The sequence below is a fragment of the Panulirus ornatus genome, chromosome 30, assembly GCF_036320965.1.
Source record: "Panulirus ornatus isolate Po-2019 chromosome 30, ASM3632096v1, whole genome shotgun sequence".
In the NCBI taxonomy this organism is placed as follows: Eukaryota; Metazoa; Arthropoda; class Malacostraca; order Decapoda; family Palinuridae; genus Panulirus; species Panulirus ornatus.
The window spans coordinates 19,520,001-19,537,104 of NC_092253.1; the positions used below are offsets into that span (position 1 = coordinate 19,520,001).

General features: G+C 45.5%; 1 protein-coding gene across 1 annotated transcript in view; it reads right to left on the minus strand.

The window, feature by feature from the left end:
- The window catches only part of Phlpp (PH domain leucine-rich repeat protein phosphatase), a 71,359-nt gene extending 55,063 nt beyond the window's left edge, over window positions 1-16,296 (minus strand). Inside the window, exons 1-4 of the mRNA XM_071680048.1 lie at window positions 16,234-16,296; window positions 15,347-16,080; window positions 9,370-9,517; window positions 4,448-4,642 (exon numbers count right to left, since the gene is read on the minus strand). Of these exons, the coding sequence (XP_071536149.1) occupies window positions 4,448-4,642; window positions 9,370-9,517; window positions 15,347-16,080; window positions 16,234-16,296 (1,140 nt within the window). The remainder of the gene's footprint in view (window positions 1-4,447; window positions 4,643-9,369; window positions 9,518-15,346; window positions 16,081-16,233) is intronic.
- Between the last annotated feature and the right edge of the window lie 808 nt (window positions 16,297-17,104).

Here is a 17,104-nt window from a genome sequence, read left to right on the forward strand (position 1 = left end):
CACCGCACAAGACAGTGTGATGCTATGAGTGCCACAAGGCGACTCGGGTACACGTACGTGTGGCAAGTCGCGACATACCATGACCGGAAGCAGCACACGTCTCGTCTCTCCTGCACCTGACAGACACACTTGAGCATTCCACTCAGTGACGTCAGGTCTCTGTACCTTTATGACGACTTAACTGATAATGATATATCTAAGGGCATCCTTTTGCTACCAAGAACAATTCGTCTTATCCTGAGTTATATAATGTTACAAGCTCTTAAGTAACCATCATTATCATACGGGGAATCTTGAATCTGATATACTCTGAACCTCTTTGTAATCATACTTGTATGTTTTCTTATATACTGACAATCTTGAGCCTGTGTATTATGTATATCTTGTGTTATCTGAGTGTTTGCTAAACCAGCACCATCAACAGTGTTGACTCCACCCTCCTACGGTACTTTGAGAATACACTGGAACCCACGGCCCACATGTCACCCACCCGTCTTAGTGTACAAACCCACTGTGGGCTCTGTGATTGCCCCTACCTATCTCCAGCCATTCACCCACGGTATCACAGATGTAGATTATCTGTATAAGTATCGTAATTATCATAAAAGCAACTATGAGTAACCGTAAGTATCATCCCGTCTCCTGCAAAGTACGTACATACCAAGTATTTGATGGGTTCTAAACCTCCTCTGTGATACATCCAGTGCCCGTGTTGTCCTGCATTATGTATATATACTGTGTGTTTACATGTGATGTGGTCTGACCTTCCCTTGTATTGCTATCAACGTCACTATCTTCCGTTCCCTAATCTTTTTTTTTCGACTAACGAATCCCCTCAGGGTCCCTGGGCCTAATTTGGGCCCACCTGTCCCCCTCCTGTGATCATGTACTGTATCCAATGAACGCTCTATACTGGCCTCCATCTAGCCCGAGCCACGTACCCTTCATCCTAACAGAAATACTTTCTTTGCATATCTAGACAAATACTTTATACGTAAAAACTCTTACCACACCCTCCATGTCAGCAGGCTGTACACAGCTGCCGCTTAAGGAAGTACTACCTATCCTCCTGGCTCAGGAATGTTCAAGCGATGGCTGGAACCTTCTTACACCTGAGGAAAACTAAGCTACCGGGCTACACTTAGTTTCCTGTCCTAACATATACCATAATGATATTTCTCTTCTTTTTTTCCTCTTGTCTTTACAGACACTTTCCCTCAGAGGAAGTCGTCACGGTTCCTGCACGTGAGAAGTGTGCCTGTGGTCCACAGGTGAAGAAACAGTTGCAACAGCATGTTGAGGAGGGCCTGGCTGCCGAGGGAGGGGTAGTTGGAGGGCCTGGCTGCCGAGGGAGGGGTAGCTGGAGGGCCTTGATGTGGAGATAGGGAGAAGGGAGATAGGGAGGGGGTGGTGACACAGAGAGCGATGGAGGAAGATACAGACGTGAGACTAACAAGGTAGCACAGCGATAGCGTCTTATTATGGAACATCAGTAGGACAGAACAAGTGACAGGTGTAACAGATGCATCCATCAACAGTACACCATCAAGTGTCACTGGAGAACAGCAGGACGGAGAGTTTTGGAGTCTAGTGCACTGGGCTGACACCAGGCAAGATACTGATCGGATGGTTGCATGTTGGGGGAGGAGAGGGAGGCAGCATCTACGGTGGAGTAAGAGGATATGTTGACAGTAACAGGGGAAGTGAAAGAGAGGGTTGGCGCGGACTGATTCCACCGTTGTGCCTGTGGTATGTTGGTTTGATGACACAGGCTGGGAGGCAGGGTAGAGCAGTGAGCGATAAGATTTTGAGGGAGAAGAGAAGGAGCGAAGGAGACAGTGGGAGGGAGGCTCAGACGGCGGAAGGGCGGCGGCTTAAGGTAAAACATATCCCCGTCATCAGGTGGTGTCTCCCCAGGCCGTTACCCGACACGCCACCCGACACCCGACACGGAGGGAGGCCTGGTGAGGGAGGGAGCAGGCGGGCCGGGAGGGCGGCCCTGACATACTAGGGTATTGTACAGAGATATAATGACTGCTACACAAGTATACTCACGCTGTCGCCTCCACACCACGACCTCGTTTGGGCCACTGACATCCGCACGAACACAACCCCCTCACTCCACCCACATCCACTCCCTGCACTCACGATCACCCACGTCCCCTCCCTGCACTCACGACCAGCACCCACGATCACCCACGTCCCCTCCCTGCACTCACGACCGAGTCCTGTTTATATTAACCACATGTGAACCAGCGAAGGTAAACACAATGGGAGGGAGCGCCCCACCCCACACCACCCACGGTCAGGCCCCGAGTGTCAGCCCAAGTTTTTGCAGATGAGGAACTTGCCCGGGATTCCCTGTGCACTGATTCTGCAGGTTCAGGAGAAAGCCGTGTTGATCAAGCAGGTGGGAAGAGAATGTTGCAGAAGACAGCCATGTTACAGCAGGGGGAGAAGGTCCAGCCAATAACTAACCATAAGTTAAGTCAGCAGCAAGACAGAGCTACACTACCCCAACACCCTTCCGTCCTTTCCTACATTTTGGGATTAAATACTTTTACAATTATTGCGGGTGACTTTACATGATGGCTGGTAACCTTTTTATATCTGACGTTAAAAGTGAACCTGTATGATTACGGTAAACACTTGAGACTGTTCACCGAGAGGACTACTCCTCTGAACGGTTCCCACACGATGGAGTGGAGGACAGCGCTAACGTCGCCATCCACTCCAGACCCTGAGAGAAGTAGTGCAGGAGGCTGTCGACATTCTCAACATACCAACAACAACGATAACCCGGTATAACAACCGTTACCCATAATGAAAAAAACAGTTAATTGCCTTTGAGGAGGAGGCTGTAGACTCGTACCTTCATAACGGTACATCCAGTGTTGAGTGATACGTTTCTATGATGCCGAAGTTAAACCGACGATATCAACACCACTTTCCAACCATACGTCCGCTGAGGAGACTGCCGCTCACCACGCACACAACTCAGGTAAGCTGGAATTGAGGTATTTATCTCGTCACAATGCTCATACGCGGATTGCGTATGAAAGCTCAGAGAGAGAAGGTTTTTTAGCGAATTACGAATGTGTGTCCAATATAATGAGGCAGACTGTGTGTCCTCCAATCATCGAGCCATCCGGATAACTGTCCTTAAAGAAGTTTATATCTCGCAGAACTCGACTATAGGGTGTGTGTGCCTAGATGACCGTGCTGACATGCCGGATGAACCACAGCTGCTGCGGCACGTGCTCGCCTTCATGATATTTCTGATGCAGACCATCACTCCCCAAGTCCTCCTGCATCACAAAGCATGCTGGCTGAGGTCCTCAGGTCTCCCGGGCACTGAACTCGTCTTATCCTTCAACATCAGAGTGGACATCAGAGACTGGCTTACCAGAAGAAAGCAGCGTCTAGTATTAAACGGCGAAGAATCAAATTCGCTAGACGTAACGAGTGGTGTGCCACAGGGGTCGGTCCTCGGCCCAATCTTTTTCATGATACACATAAATAACCTAGAACTCGGTCTCATATCCAAGATCTCCAAATTTGCTGACGATACTAAACTAGGAGGTAGAGCTGTAAAGAGGAGAGACTGCGAAATGATTCAAAGAGATCTTAACTTACTAGCAGAGTGGTCAGACACATGGCAAATGAAGTTTGATATAGACAGGTGTAGAGTTACGCACTCTGAAGACAAGAGTATACCTTACGACTACAAACTATTCGGAAACTCTCTAACTAAAGTAAATTAAGAAAAGGACCTTGGAGTTGTTGTTAGCAACAATCTGAAATACACTAAACAGTGTCAAGCAGCAAGTTAAAAAGGCAACCAAATGTTAGGTGTCATAGACGGGAACATAGATTACAAGACACTAGAAACAATTCTCACACTTTATGCTTCTCTTGTAAGACCAAAATTGAATATGAAGTCCAGTTTTGGTCCCCAAACTATAAAAAAAGAAGGAAGAATTAGAGCAAGTACAAAGACGCGCGACAAAATTGATCCCATCCTTTAGAAATCTGGAGTACGAAGAGAGGCTGAAACGATTGGATCTCTTCTCCCTTAAAAAACGTAGAAGTTCGCGGCAACTTAATCCAAGTGTTCAAAATTCTGAACAAGTTCGATAAAGTAAATCACGAACATCTTTTCCATGGGCTTCAACCCCCTGTATAATGTGCTGTTCGTGTCTATGAGGTGTATCTTTACCATCGTCTTAGCCAGAATAGAATTACAAGTGTTCCGTGTTGTCAACTCTCCTCCCCATCACCTCTCTTCAACCAACCCTTCCCGTTTGCCATCATGTTGCTTCCCTGTCTCTATCATGGGGACCACTGCGGTCAGGTCCCTCGTGAGGCGTGTGTGTGTCACCCAACACCTAAGAACCCGCTCTTGCGCCACCTGGTTGCCCTCCCCTACAGTGGACAAGTGACTGACCTGTATACTAGCCAGGGTCACTGGTCCACTCAGGCTGTTGAGACTGAGGTTGAGGGTGAGCGGTTCGCTTCCCTCAGGCGGGGGCGGCGGAGGGGCATCCTGGAAGGCCGGGCTGTGGGGGTCTGGCTGATGCAGGGCGGCGGTGGCCTTCTTCCCGAGGCCCGGCACGGCGCTCAGCTGGTTCCCAGACACGTCCTGTAGGCAAGAAAGGTCAGCTGTGTCATAGAACCGTAAAATGAATATATATATATTATCCCTGGGGATAGGGGAGAAAGAATACTTCCCACGTATTCCCTGCGTGTCGTAGAAGGCGACTAAAAGGGGAAGGAGCGGGGGGCTGGAAATCCTCTCCTCTCGTTTTTTTTTTCTTTAATTTTCCAAAAGAAAGAATAGAGAAGGGGGCCAGGTGAGGATATTCTCTCAAAGGCCCAGTCCTCTGTTCTTAACGCTACCTCGCTAACGCGGGAAATAGCGAATAGTTTGAAAGAAAAAAAAAAAAAAAAAAAATATATATATATATATATATATATATATATATATATATATATATATATATATATATATATATATATATATATATATATATAACAGGAGTTGTGGGAGTATGTGATAGAATGTAAGAAAGTAAATTCTCGATTAATATGGGTAAAATTGAAAGTTGATGGAGAGAGGTGGGTGATTATTGGTGCATATGCACCTGGGCATGAGAAGAAAGATCATGAGAGGCAAGTGTTTTGGGAGCAGCTGAATGAGTGTGTTAGCGGTTTTGATGCACGAGACCGGGATATAGTGATGGGTGATTTGAATGCAAAGGTGAGTAATGTGGCAGTTGAGGGAATAATTGGTATGCATGGGGTGTTCAGTGTTGTAAATGGAAATGGTGAAGAGCTTGTAGATTTATGTGCTGAAAAAGGACTGATGATTGGGAATACCTGGTTTAAAAAGCGAGATATACATAAGTATACTTATGTAAGTAGGAGAGATGGCCAGAGAGCGTTACTGGATTACGTGTTAATTGACAGGCGTGCGAAAGAGAGACTTTTGGATGTTAATGTGCTGAGAGGTGCAACTGGAGGGATGTCTGATCATTATCTTGTGGAGGCTAAGGTGAAGATTAGTATGGGTTTTCAGAAAAGAGGAGTGAATGTTGGGGTGAAGAAGGTGGTGAGAGTAAGTGAGCTTGGGAAGGAGACCTGTGTGGGGAAGTACCAGGAGAGACTGTGTACAGAATGGAAAAAGGTGAGAACAATGGAAGTAAGGGGAGTGGGGGAGGAATGGGATGTATTTAGGGAATCAGTGATGGATTGCGCAAAAGATGCTTGTGGCATGAGAAGAGTGGGAGGTGGGCTGTTTAGAAAGGGTAGTGAGTGGTGGGATGAAGAAGTAAGAGTATTAGTGAAAGAGAAGAGAGAGGCATTTGGACGATTTTTGCAGGGAAAAAATGCAATTGAGTGGGAGAAGTATAAAAGAAAGAGACAGGAGGTCAAGAGAAAGGTGCAAGAGGTGAAAAAAAAGGGCAAATGAGAGTTGGGGTGAGAGACTATCAGTAAATTTTAGGGAGAATAAAAAGATGTTCTGGAAGGAGGTAAATAGGGTGCGTAAGACAAGGGAGCAAATGGGAACTTCAGTGAAGGGCGTAAATGGGGAGGTGATAACAAGTAGTGGTGATGTGAGAAGGAGATGGAATGAGTATTTTGAAGGTTTGTTGAATGTGTCTGATGACAGAGTGGCAGATATAGGGTGTTTTGGTCGAGGTGGTGTGCAAAGTGAGAGGGTTAGGGAAAATGATTTGGTAAACAGAGAAGAGGTAGTAAAAGCTTTGCGGAAGATGAAAGCCGGCAAGGCAGCAGGTTTGGATGGTATTGCAGTGGAATTTATTAAAAAAGGGGGTGACTGTATTGTTGACTGGTTGGTAAGGTTATTTAATGTATGTATGACTCATGGTGAGGTGCCTGAGGATTGGCGGAATGCGTGCATAGTGCCATTGTACAAAGGCAAAGGGGATAAGAGTGAGTGCTCAAATTACAGAGGTATAAGTTTGTTGAGTATTCCTGGTAAATTATATGGGAGGGTATTGATTGAGAGGGTGAAGGCATGTACAGAGCATCAGATTGGGGAAGAGCAGTGCGGTTTCAGAAGTGGCAGAGGATGTGTGGATCAGGTGTTTGCTTTGAAGAATGTATGTGAGAAATACTTAGAAAAGCAAATGGATTTGTATGTAGCATTAATGGATCTGGAGAAGGCATGATAGAGTTGATAGAGATGCTCTGTGGAAGGTATTAAGAATATATGGTGTGGGAGGCAAGTTGTTAGAAGCAGTGAAAAGTTTTTATCGAGGATGTAAGGCATGTGTACGTGTAGGAAGAGAGGAAAGTGATTGGTTCTCAGTGAATGTAGGTTTGCGGCAGGGGTGTGTGATGTCTCCATGGTTGTTTAATTTGTTTATGGATGGGGTTGTTAGGGAGGTAAATGCAAGAGTCCTGGAAAGAGGGGCAAGTATGAAGTCTGTTGGGGATGAGAGAGCTTGGGAAGTGAGTCAGTTGTTGTTCGCTGATGATACAGCGCTGGTGGCTGATTCATGTGAGAAACTGCAGAAGCTGGTGACTGAGTTTGGTAAAGTGTGTGAAAGAAGAAAGTTAAGAGTAAATGTGAATAAGAGCAAGGTTATTAGGTACAGTAGGGTTGAGGGTCAAGTCAATTGGGAGGTGAGTTTGAATGGAGAAAAACTGGAGGAAGTGAAGTGTTTTAGATATCTGGGAGTGGATCTGTCAGCGGATGGAACCATGGAAGCGGAAGTGGATCATAGGGTGGGGGAGGGGGCGAAAATTCTGGGAGCCTTGAAGAATGTGTGGAAGTCGAGAACATTATCTCGGAAAGCAAAAATGGGTATGTTTGAAGGAATAGTGGTTCCAACAATGTTGTATGGTTGCGAGGCGTGGGCTATGGATAGAGTTGTGCGCAGGAGGGTGGATGTGCTGGAAATGAGATGTTTGAGGACAATGTGTGGTGTGAGGTGGTTTGATCGAGTAAGTAACGTAAGGGTAAGAGAGATGTGTGGAAATAAAAAGAGCGTGGTTGAGAGAGCAGAAGAGGGTGTTTTGAAATGGTTTGGGCACATGGAGAGAATGAGTGAGGAAAGATTGACCAAGAGGATATATGTGTCGGAGGTGGAGGGAACGAGGAGAAGAGGGAGACCAAATTGGAGGTGGAAAGATGGAGTGAAAAAGATTTTGTGTGATCGGGGCCTGAACATGCAGGAGGGTGAAAGGAGGGCAAGGAATAGAGTGAATTGGAGCGATGTGGTATACAGGGGTTGACGTGCTGTCAGTGGATTGAATCAAGGCATGTGAAGCGTCTGGGGTAAACCATGGAAAGCTGTGTAGGTATGTATATTTGCGTGTGTGGACGTGTGTATGTACATGTGTATGGGGGGGGGGGGTGGGGCCATTTCTTTCGTCTGTTTCCTTGCGCTACCTCGCAAACGCGGAAGACAGCGACAAAGTATAAAGAAAAAAAAAAAAAAATATATATATATATATATATATATATATATATATATATATATATATATATATATATATATATATATATATATATATATATATATTTCATACTTGTTCGCCGTTTCCCGCTTCATCGAGATAGCGGCACCAACAAACGAAGAAAGACTTCATTCGCTCACATCTACTCTCTAGCCGTTACGAGCAATGCACTAAAACCACAGCCTTCTATCCACAACCAGGTCCCATAGACCTTTCCATGGCTTCCCCCGGTTGCTTCATACGTTTTGGTCCAGTCCACAGACAGCACGTTGCCCCCTGTATATCCCACTGTTACAGTTCACTCTATCCACTGCATACCTTTCACCCTCCTGCATGTTCAAGCCCTGAACTCTCAAAATCTGTTAAACTCCAACCTTTCATTTCCAATCTGTTCTCCCCCTTCTCCTTGTACCCTCTATTGCCGACCCATATATCCACTTTGTCAACCTCTCCTCACTCATTCTCTCAACATGTCCAAACCATTTCATCACAACCTCTTCAGGTCTCTCAAACCACATACTTTTTATTACCACACATCTATTCTTATCTTTCATTATTTCCTATATCAACCCTCCTCACACCACATAATATCTTCAGACATTTTATTTCCAACACATTCACCCTCGTCCATCCATTTTCATCTATAGCCCATGCCTCGCATTCGCACAACGACACTGGGACTACTGTACCTTCAAATATACCCTTTTTCACACTTCCAGACGGTGAACTATTTTTCCCACACATTCCTCAATGCTCCCAGAACCTTCACCCTCTCACGAACCCTGCGAGTTTCTCAAGGTCCATACATGAAACATTACAAGTCCATTGTTTACGTATTTCTGACACACGTTCCTCAGCGCAAACACCTGAGCCACACATCCTGTACTGCTTCTGAAACCCTCTCAATCACCACTTTCCCATACAACTCGATAAACTTATTCCCCTGCGTCAGGCGAACAAGACTACGTCAGTCGAGCCAGACTGCGTCAGTAAAGCCAGACTGCGTCAGGGGAGCCAGACTGCGTCAGTAAAGCCAGACTGCGTCAGTAAAGCCAGACTGCGTCAGTAAAGCCAGAGTGCGTCAGTAAAGCCAGACTGCGTCAGTAAAGCCAGACTGCGTCAGTAAAGCCAGACTGCGTCAGTGAAGCCAGACTGCGTCAGTAAAGCCAGACTGTGTCAGAGGAGCCAGACTGCGTCAGTAAAGCTAGACTGCGTCAGTAAAGCCAGACTGCGTCAGGGGAGTCAGCCTGCGTCAGTGAAGCCAGCCTGCGTCAGTGAAGCCAGACTGCGTCAGTGAAGCCAGACTGCGTCAGGGGAGCCAGGCTGCGTCAGTGAAGCCAGACTGCGTCAGGGGAGGCAGATGGAGACAGAGGTACTCACCAGAGTCCGGAGAGTCTCCATGGTAACCAGTTCGGGGGCGTCAGTGATGCGGTTGTGGGCGGCCCGGAGATGGGCCAGGGCTGGGAGGCCGCCCACACCCACGCCCACGCCCACCAGCCGGTTGTATGATACGTCTAACTCCACCAGTCTGTGCCACACAAACCAAACCATACCAGCATTAACATCAACCACACTCTATCAACGCTCAACAACCGTAACATAATTATCTCTAATATCAATCTAATCTTATTTTGGATTAATAATTTATCTCTAATATCAATCTAATCTTATTTTCGATTAATAATTTATCTCTAATATCAATCTAATCTTATTTTGGATTAATAAATTATCTCTAATATCAATCTAATCTTATTTTCGATTAATAATTTATCTCTAATATCAATCTAATCTTATTTTCGATTAATAATTTATCTCTAATATCAATCTAATCTTATTTTGGATTAACAAATTATCTCTAATATCATCTAATCTTATTTTGGATTAATAAATTATCTCCAATATCAATCTAATCTTATTTTGGATTAATAAATTATCTCTAATATCATCTAATCTTATTTTGGATTAATAAATTATCTCCAATATCAATCTAATCTTATTTTGGATTAATAAATTATCTCTAATATCCTCTAATCTTATTTTGGATTAATAAATTATCTCTAATATCAATCTAATCTTATTTTGGATTAATAAATTATCTCTAATATCATCTAATCTTATTTTGGATTAATAAATTATCTCCAATATCAATCTAATCTTATTTTGGATTAATAAATTATCTCTAATATCATCTAATCTTATTTTGGATTAATAAATTATCTCTAATATCATCTAATCTTATTTTGGATTAATAAATTATCTCTAATATCAATCTGATCTTATTTGGATTAATAAATTATCTCCAATATCAATCTAATCATTTCCTGGATTAATAAATTATCTCTAATATCAATCTGATCTTATTTGGATTAATAAATTATCTCCAATATCAATCTAATCATTTCCTGGATTAATAAATTATCTCTAATATCAATCTGATCTTATTTGGATTAATAAATTATCTCCAATATCAATCTAATCATTTCCTGGATTAATAAATTATCTCTAATATCAATCTAATCTTATTCTGGATTAATAAATTATATCTAATATCAATATAATCACATCTTGAATCAATAAATCATCTCTAATATCAATCTAATCATATCTTGGATTAGTCTAATCATCTCTGGGATCAATTTGGAGAACAGACTAGATATCTCTGTAAAACAATTAAGTAAATCATTTAATAACAATAAAATAGTTTACCAAAATTGATATTACAGAAATCATGCATACTGTGCGAGACAACAGAATTGCCAGACCTGATGCTTGGCGGGTCCTTACGTGTGACCAGTGGTGGGCTGACCCGTGGCGGGTGCTTACGTGTGACCAGTGGTGGGCTGACCTGTGACGGGTGCTTACGTGTGACCAGTGGTGGGCTGACCTGTGGCGGGTGCTTACGTGTGACCAGTGGTGGGCTGGCCTGAGGCGTGTGCTTACGTGTGACCAGTGGTGGGCTGACCTGTGGCGGTTCCTCACGTGTGACCAGTGGTGGGCTGACCTGTGGCGGGTCCTCACGTGTGACCAGTGGTGGGCTGACCTGTGACGGGTCCTTACATGTGACCAGTGGTGGGCTGACCTGTGGCGGGTCCTTACGTGTGACCAGTGGTGGGCTGGCCTGAGGCGTGTGCTTACGTGTGACCAGTGGTGGGCTGACCTGTGGCGGGTCCTTACATGTGACCAGTGGTGGGCTGACCTGTGGCGGGTCCTTACGTGTGACCAGTGGTGGGCTGGCCTGAGGCGCGTCCTTACGTGTGACCAGTGGTGGGCTGACCTGTGGCGGGTGCTTACGTGTGGTAGGCTGACCTGTGGCGGGTGCTTACGTGTGACCAGTGGTGGGCTGACCTGTGGCAGGTCACTTCTGCCTGTACTGTAAACATTGAACGTTGACGCGAAGGTGAATGCTTTTCCGTGAATGATTTTTTGATGGTCGAGAAAGATGGTTTAGCGATAAAAGCAGACGTTCTCGCCGAACTAAACAAGTGTTCAACTGTCCCGAGATTTCAAGTGTATTGATCTTTCTGCTACATGATGTCTGGCAGCCATCACTCGTGTGTTTGTATCGAAGAGACGCCTATGAATCTCTGGTGAATCTATATAAACATCAGCACCATCCCTGACCTTGAACATAAACCGAAGTGAAATGAATGAATTCGTTAAGCAATGTTGATGGCAGACGTGAGAGCTCTGTTGGCTAGTACATACAATGGCTGATTTACCAATGGTGTGGAAACAAGTGTAACTTGAGGGTGTGTGTGTGTGTGTTAATTGATCACTCACGGATTTTCTAACTTGTCGGTGAAGTTAGGAGGATAATCGGTACGGTAATGAAGATATTTTTACAAATATAAATCCGTCATTATCTACAATAACCAGGAGATGTATGAGAAGCTCTGTCAGGTAGAGTGTGAAGAAGGTTACGTTTAAAATGAACAGGAATAAACGAGGTGAACTATGTAATACGTGAACCAATGAACGGACAAGCCATCCAGTCGTTTCATTACCGGGTCCAAAACTGGAACAACTTGATTCATTTCTACGTCAGACGTCAACTTCATACTTCCATGGTCTCTTGATGTGTTTAGACACGTCTGCCAGTAAACAAGATGTTCCTCATTACACTGGTGTTCCTCTTCGTTATGTGACTGTGTATCCCATGCAAGAAGCATATATATATATATATATATATATATATATATATATATATATATATATATATATATATATATATATATATATATACGGCTGGAACTCCTCCTCTCTCATTATTTTTTTAATTTTCCAAAAGAAGGAACAGAGAAGGGGGCCAGGTGAGGATATTCCCTCAAAGGCCCAGTCCTCTGTTCTTAACGCTACCTCGCTAACGCGGGAAATGGCGAATAGTTTGAAAGAAAAAAAAAAAAAATATATATATATATATATATATATATATATATATATATATATTTTTTTTTTTTTTCTTTTTTGCTTTGTCGCTGTCTCCCGCGTTTGCGAGGTAGCGCAAGGAAACAGACGAAAGAAATGGCCCAACCCACCCCCATACACATGTATATACATACGTCCACACACGCAAATATACATACCTACACAGCTTTCCATGGTTTACCCCAGACGCTTCACATGCCTTGATTCAATCCACTGACAGCACGTCAACCCCGGTATACCACATCGCTCCAATTCACTCTATTCCTTGCCCTCCTTTCACCCTCCTGCATGTTCAGGCCCCGATCACACAAAATCTTTTTCACTCCATCTTTCCACCTCCAATTTGGTCTCCCTCTTCTCCTCGTTCCCTCCACCTCCGACACATATATCCTCTTGGTCAATCTTTCCTCACTCATTCTCTCCATGTGACCAAACCATTTCAAAACACCCTCTTCTGCTCTCTCAACCACGCTCTTTTTATTTCCACACATCTCTCTTACCCTTACGTTACTTACTCGATCAAACCACCTCACACCACACATTGTCCTCAAACATCTCATTTCCAGCACATCCATCCTCCTGCGCACAACTCTATCCATAGTCCACGCCTCGCAACCATACAACATTGTTGGAACCACTATTCCTTCAAACACACCCATTTTTGCTTTCCGAGATAATGTTCTCGACTTCCACACATTCTTCAAGGCTCCCAGAATTTTCGCCCCCTCCCCCACCCTATGATCCACTTCCGCTTCCATGTTTCCATCCGCTGCCAGATCCACTCCCAGATATCTAAAACACTTCACTTCCTCCAGTTTTTCTCCATTCAAACTCACCTCCCAATTGATTTGACCCTCAACCCTACTGTACCTAATAACCTTGCTCTTATTCACATTTACTCTTAACTTTCTTCTTTCACACACTTTACCAAACTCAGTCACCAGCTTCTGCAGTTTCTCACATGAATCAGCCACCAGCGCTGTATCAACAGCGAACAACAACTGACTCACTTCCCAAGCTCTCTCATCCCCAGCAGACTTCATCCTTGCCCCTCTTTCCAAAACTCTTGCATTTACCTCCCTAACAACCCCATCCATAAACAAATCAAACAACCATGGAGACATCACACACCCCTGCCGCAAACCTACATTCACTGAGAACCAATCACTTTCCTCTCTTCCTACACGTACACATGCCTTACATCCTCGATAAAAACTTTTCACTGCTTCTAACAACTTGCCTCCCATACCATATATTCTTAATACCTTCCACAGAGCATCTCTATCAACTCTATCATATGCCTTCTCCAGATCCATAAATGCTACATACAAATCCATTTGCTTTTCTAAGTATTTCTCACATACATTCTTCAAAGCAAACACCTGATCCACACATCCTCTACCACTTCTGAAACCACACTGCTCTTCCCCAATCTGATGCTCTGTACATGCCTTCACCCTCTCAATCAATACCCTCCCATACAATTTGCCAGGAATACTCAACAAACTTATACCTCTGTAATTTGAGCACTCACTCTTATCCCCTTTGCCTTTGTACAATGGCACTATGCACGCATTCCGCCAATCCTCAGGCACCTCACCATGAGTCATACATACATTAAATAACCTTACCAACCAGTCAACAATACAGTCACCCCCTTTTTTAATAAATTCCACTGCAATACCATCCAAACCTGCTGCCTTGCCGGCTTTCATCTTCCGCAAAGCTTTTACTACCTCTTCTCTGTTTACCAAATCATTTTCCCTAACCCTCGCACTTTGCACACCACCTCGACCAAAACACCCTATATCTGCCACTCTATCAATCAAACACATTCAACAAACCTTCAAAATACTCACTCCATCTCCTTCTCACATCACCACTACTTGTTATCACCTCCCCATTTGCGCCCTTCATTGAAGTTCCCATTTGCTCCCTTGTCTTACGCACTTTATTTACCTCCTTCCAGAGCATCTTTTTATTCTCCCTAAAATTTAATGATACTCTCTCACCCCAACTCTCATTTGCCCTTTTTTTCACCTCTTGCACCTTTCTCTTGACCTCCTGTCTCTTTCTTTTATACGTCTCCCACTCAATTTCATTTTTTCCCTGCAAAAATCGTCCAAATGCCTCTCTCTTCTCTTTCACTAATACTCTTACTTCTTCATCCCACCACTCACTACCCTTTCTAATCAACCCACCTCCCACTCTTCTCATGCCACAAGCATCTTCTGCGCAATCCATCACTGATTCCCTAAATACATCCCATTCCTCCCCCACTCCCCTTACTTCCATTGTTCTCACCTTTTTCCATTCTGTACTCAGTCTCTCCTGGTACTTCCTCACACAAGTCTCCTTCCCAAGCTCACTTACTCTCACCACCCTCTTCACCCCAACATTCACTCTTCTTTTCTGGAAACCCATACAAATCTTCACCTTAGCCTCCACAAGATAATGATCAGACATCCCTCCAGTTGCACCTCTCAGCACATTAACATCCAAAAGTCTCTCTTTCGCGCGCCTGTCAATTAACACGTAATCCAGTAACGCTCTCTGGCCATCTCTCCTACTTATATATATATATATATATATATATATATATATATATATATATATATATATATATATATATATATATATATATATATACCTCCGTAGTCCCAGCGTGTCGTAGAAATCGACTAAAACGGGAAGCGGAGATCTGGAAATCCTCCCCTCCAGCTTTCACTTTTCCGAAAAGAAGGAACAGAGAAGGGGGCCAAGTGTGGATTTTTCCTTCTAAGGCTCAGTCCTCTGTTCTTGATACTACCTCGCTAAAGCCCCCTCACGTACCTGGTGAGCCTGGCGAGGGTGTGTGGGAGGAGGCGTGGGTGCTGACGTACCTGATGAGCCTGGTGAGGGCGTGTGGGAGGAGGCGTGGGTGCTGACGTACCTGGTGAGCCTGGTGAGGGCGCGTGGGTGCTGACGTACCTGGTGAGCCTGTTGAGGGCGTGTGAGAGGAGTCATGGGTGCTGATGTACCTGATGAGCCTGGTGAGGGCGTGTGGGTGCTGACGTATCTGATGAGCCTGTTGAGGGCGTGTGAGATGAGGCGTGGGTGCTGACGTACCTGGTGAGCCTGGTGAGGGCGTGTGGGAGGAGGCGTGGGTGCTGACGTACCTGGTGAGCCTGGTGAGGGCGTGTGGGAGGAGGCGTGGGTGCTGACGTACCTGATGAGCCTGGTGAGGGCGTGTGGGAGGAGGCGTGGGTGCTGACGTACCTGGTGAGCCTGGTGAGGGCGTGTGGGTGCTGACGTACCTGGTGAGCCTGTTGAGGGCGTGTGAGAGGAGTCATGGGTGCTGATGTACCTGATGAGCCTGGTGAGGGCGTGTGGGTGCTGACGTATCTGATGAGCCTGTTGAGGGCGTGTGAGATGAGGCGTGGGTGCTGACGTACCTGGTGAGCCTGGTGAGGGCGTGTGGGGGGAGGCGTGGGTGCTGACGTACCTGGTGAGCCCTGTGAGGGACGTGTGGGAGGAGGCGTGGATGCTGACGTACCTGGTGAGCCTGGTGAGGGCGTGTGGGAGGAGGCGGAGGTAGTTGTGGCTGAGGTAGAGGCGCGTCAGGCCAGGCAGGGTCAGGAGGCAGCTCGGGAACTCGTGTAGTCTGTTGCGGGCGAGGACGACCACCTGCAGGGGTAGGCTCAGGCTATACACCGTCCTGGCTGTAGTGAACACATAGCCCAGCTGTGTAGGCTGCCGCTAAGCTACGGTCTGGGTCATGTGTTGGACAGTGAGGCTATTCTACAGCTGACAGTGTTGTCAACTGGGCTACTGTGTCGCCTGGAACAGCGAAGGAGTCTGGATCTTCAGTGTAGTCTGGATATGCAGAGCGAGGGACGACATCATAGTCTGGGACAGTACTGGAGTTTCGGGCTACAGGGAAGTCGGGAACAACAGAAAGTCAGGCGCTACAATGTAGCAAGATAGAGACGCTCAACTGTTGCACTGTAGTCAGGCGCTACAATGAAGCAAGATAGAGATGCTCAACTGTTGCACTGTAGTCTGGGGCTACAATGTAGCAAGATAGAGACACTCAACTGTTTTACTGTAGTCTGGGGCTACAATGTAGCAAGATAGAGACGCTCAACTGTTGCACTGTAGTCTGGGGCTACATGAGGTCTAGACTTTACGATAACCTGAATTTCAATTGTCGTTGCACGTGGACTACGAGGGCTACATTGTAGCCTAAGGCTACATACACTCCGTCCTTGCTAACAGCTACACTATCGTCTCATGCCGCAGCTCACCCCGGGACTACACACTGGCACTACAGTGAGGTCTAAGCTACAATGTAGCCGAAGTTAGGATGTAGTCTGGGCCACCAACGTTCCGGTGCGAGACTGGGGTACGTGAGGAAGTTGTAGCCTTGAGGTACTGTCTCGGGTAAACAGACATTATAACACGGCTGGGGTCAGGATGTGGGTAGCCTGGAGGAGGCTACACCGTCAGACTACAGAATGTCTACCTCGCTACACCGTCAGACTACATTAGAATGTCTACCTCGCTACACTGTCAGACTACAGAATGTCTACCTCGCTACACCGTCAGACTACAGAATGTCTACCTCGCTACACCGTCAGACTACAGAATGTCTACCTCGCTACACCGTCAGGCTACAGAATGTCTACCTCGCTACACCGTCAGACTACAG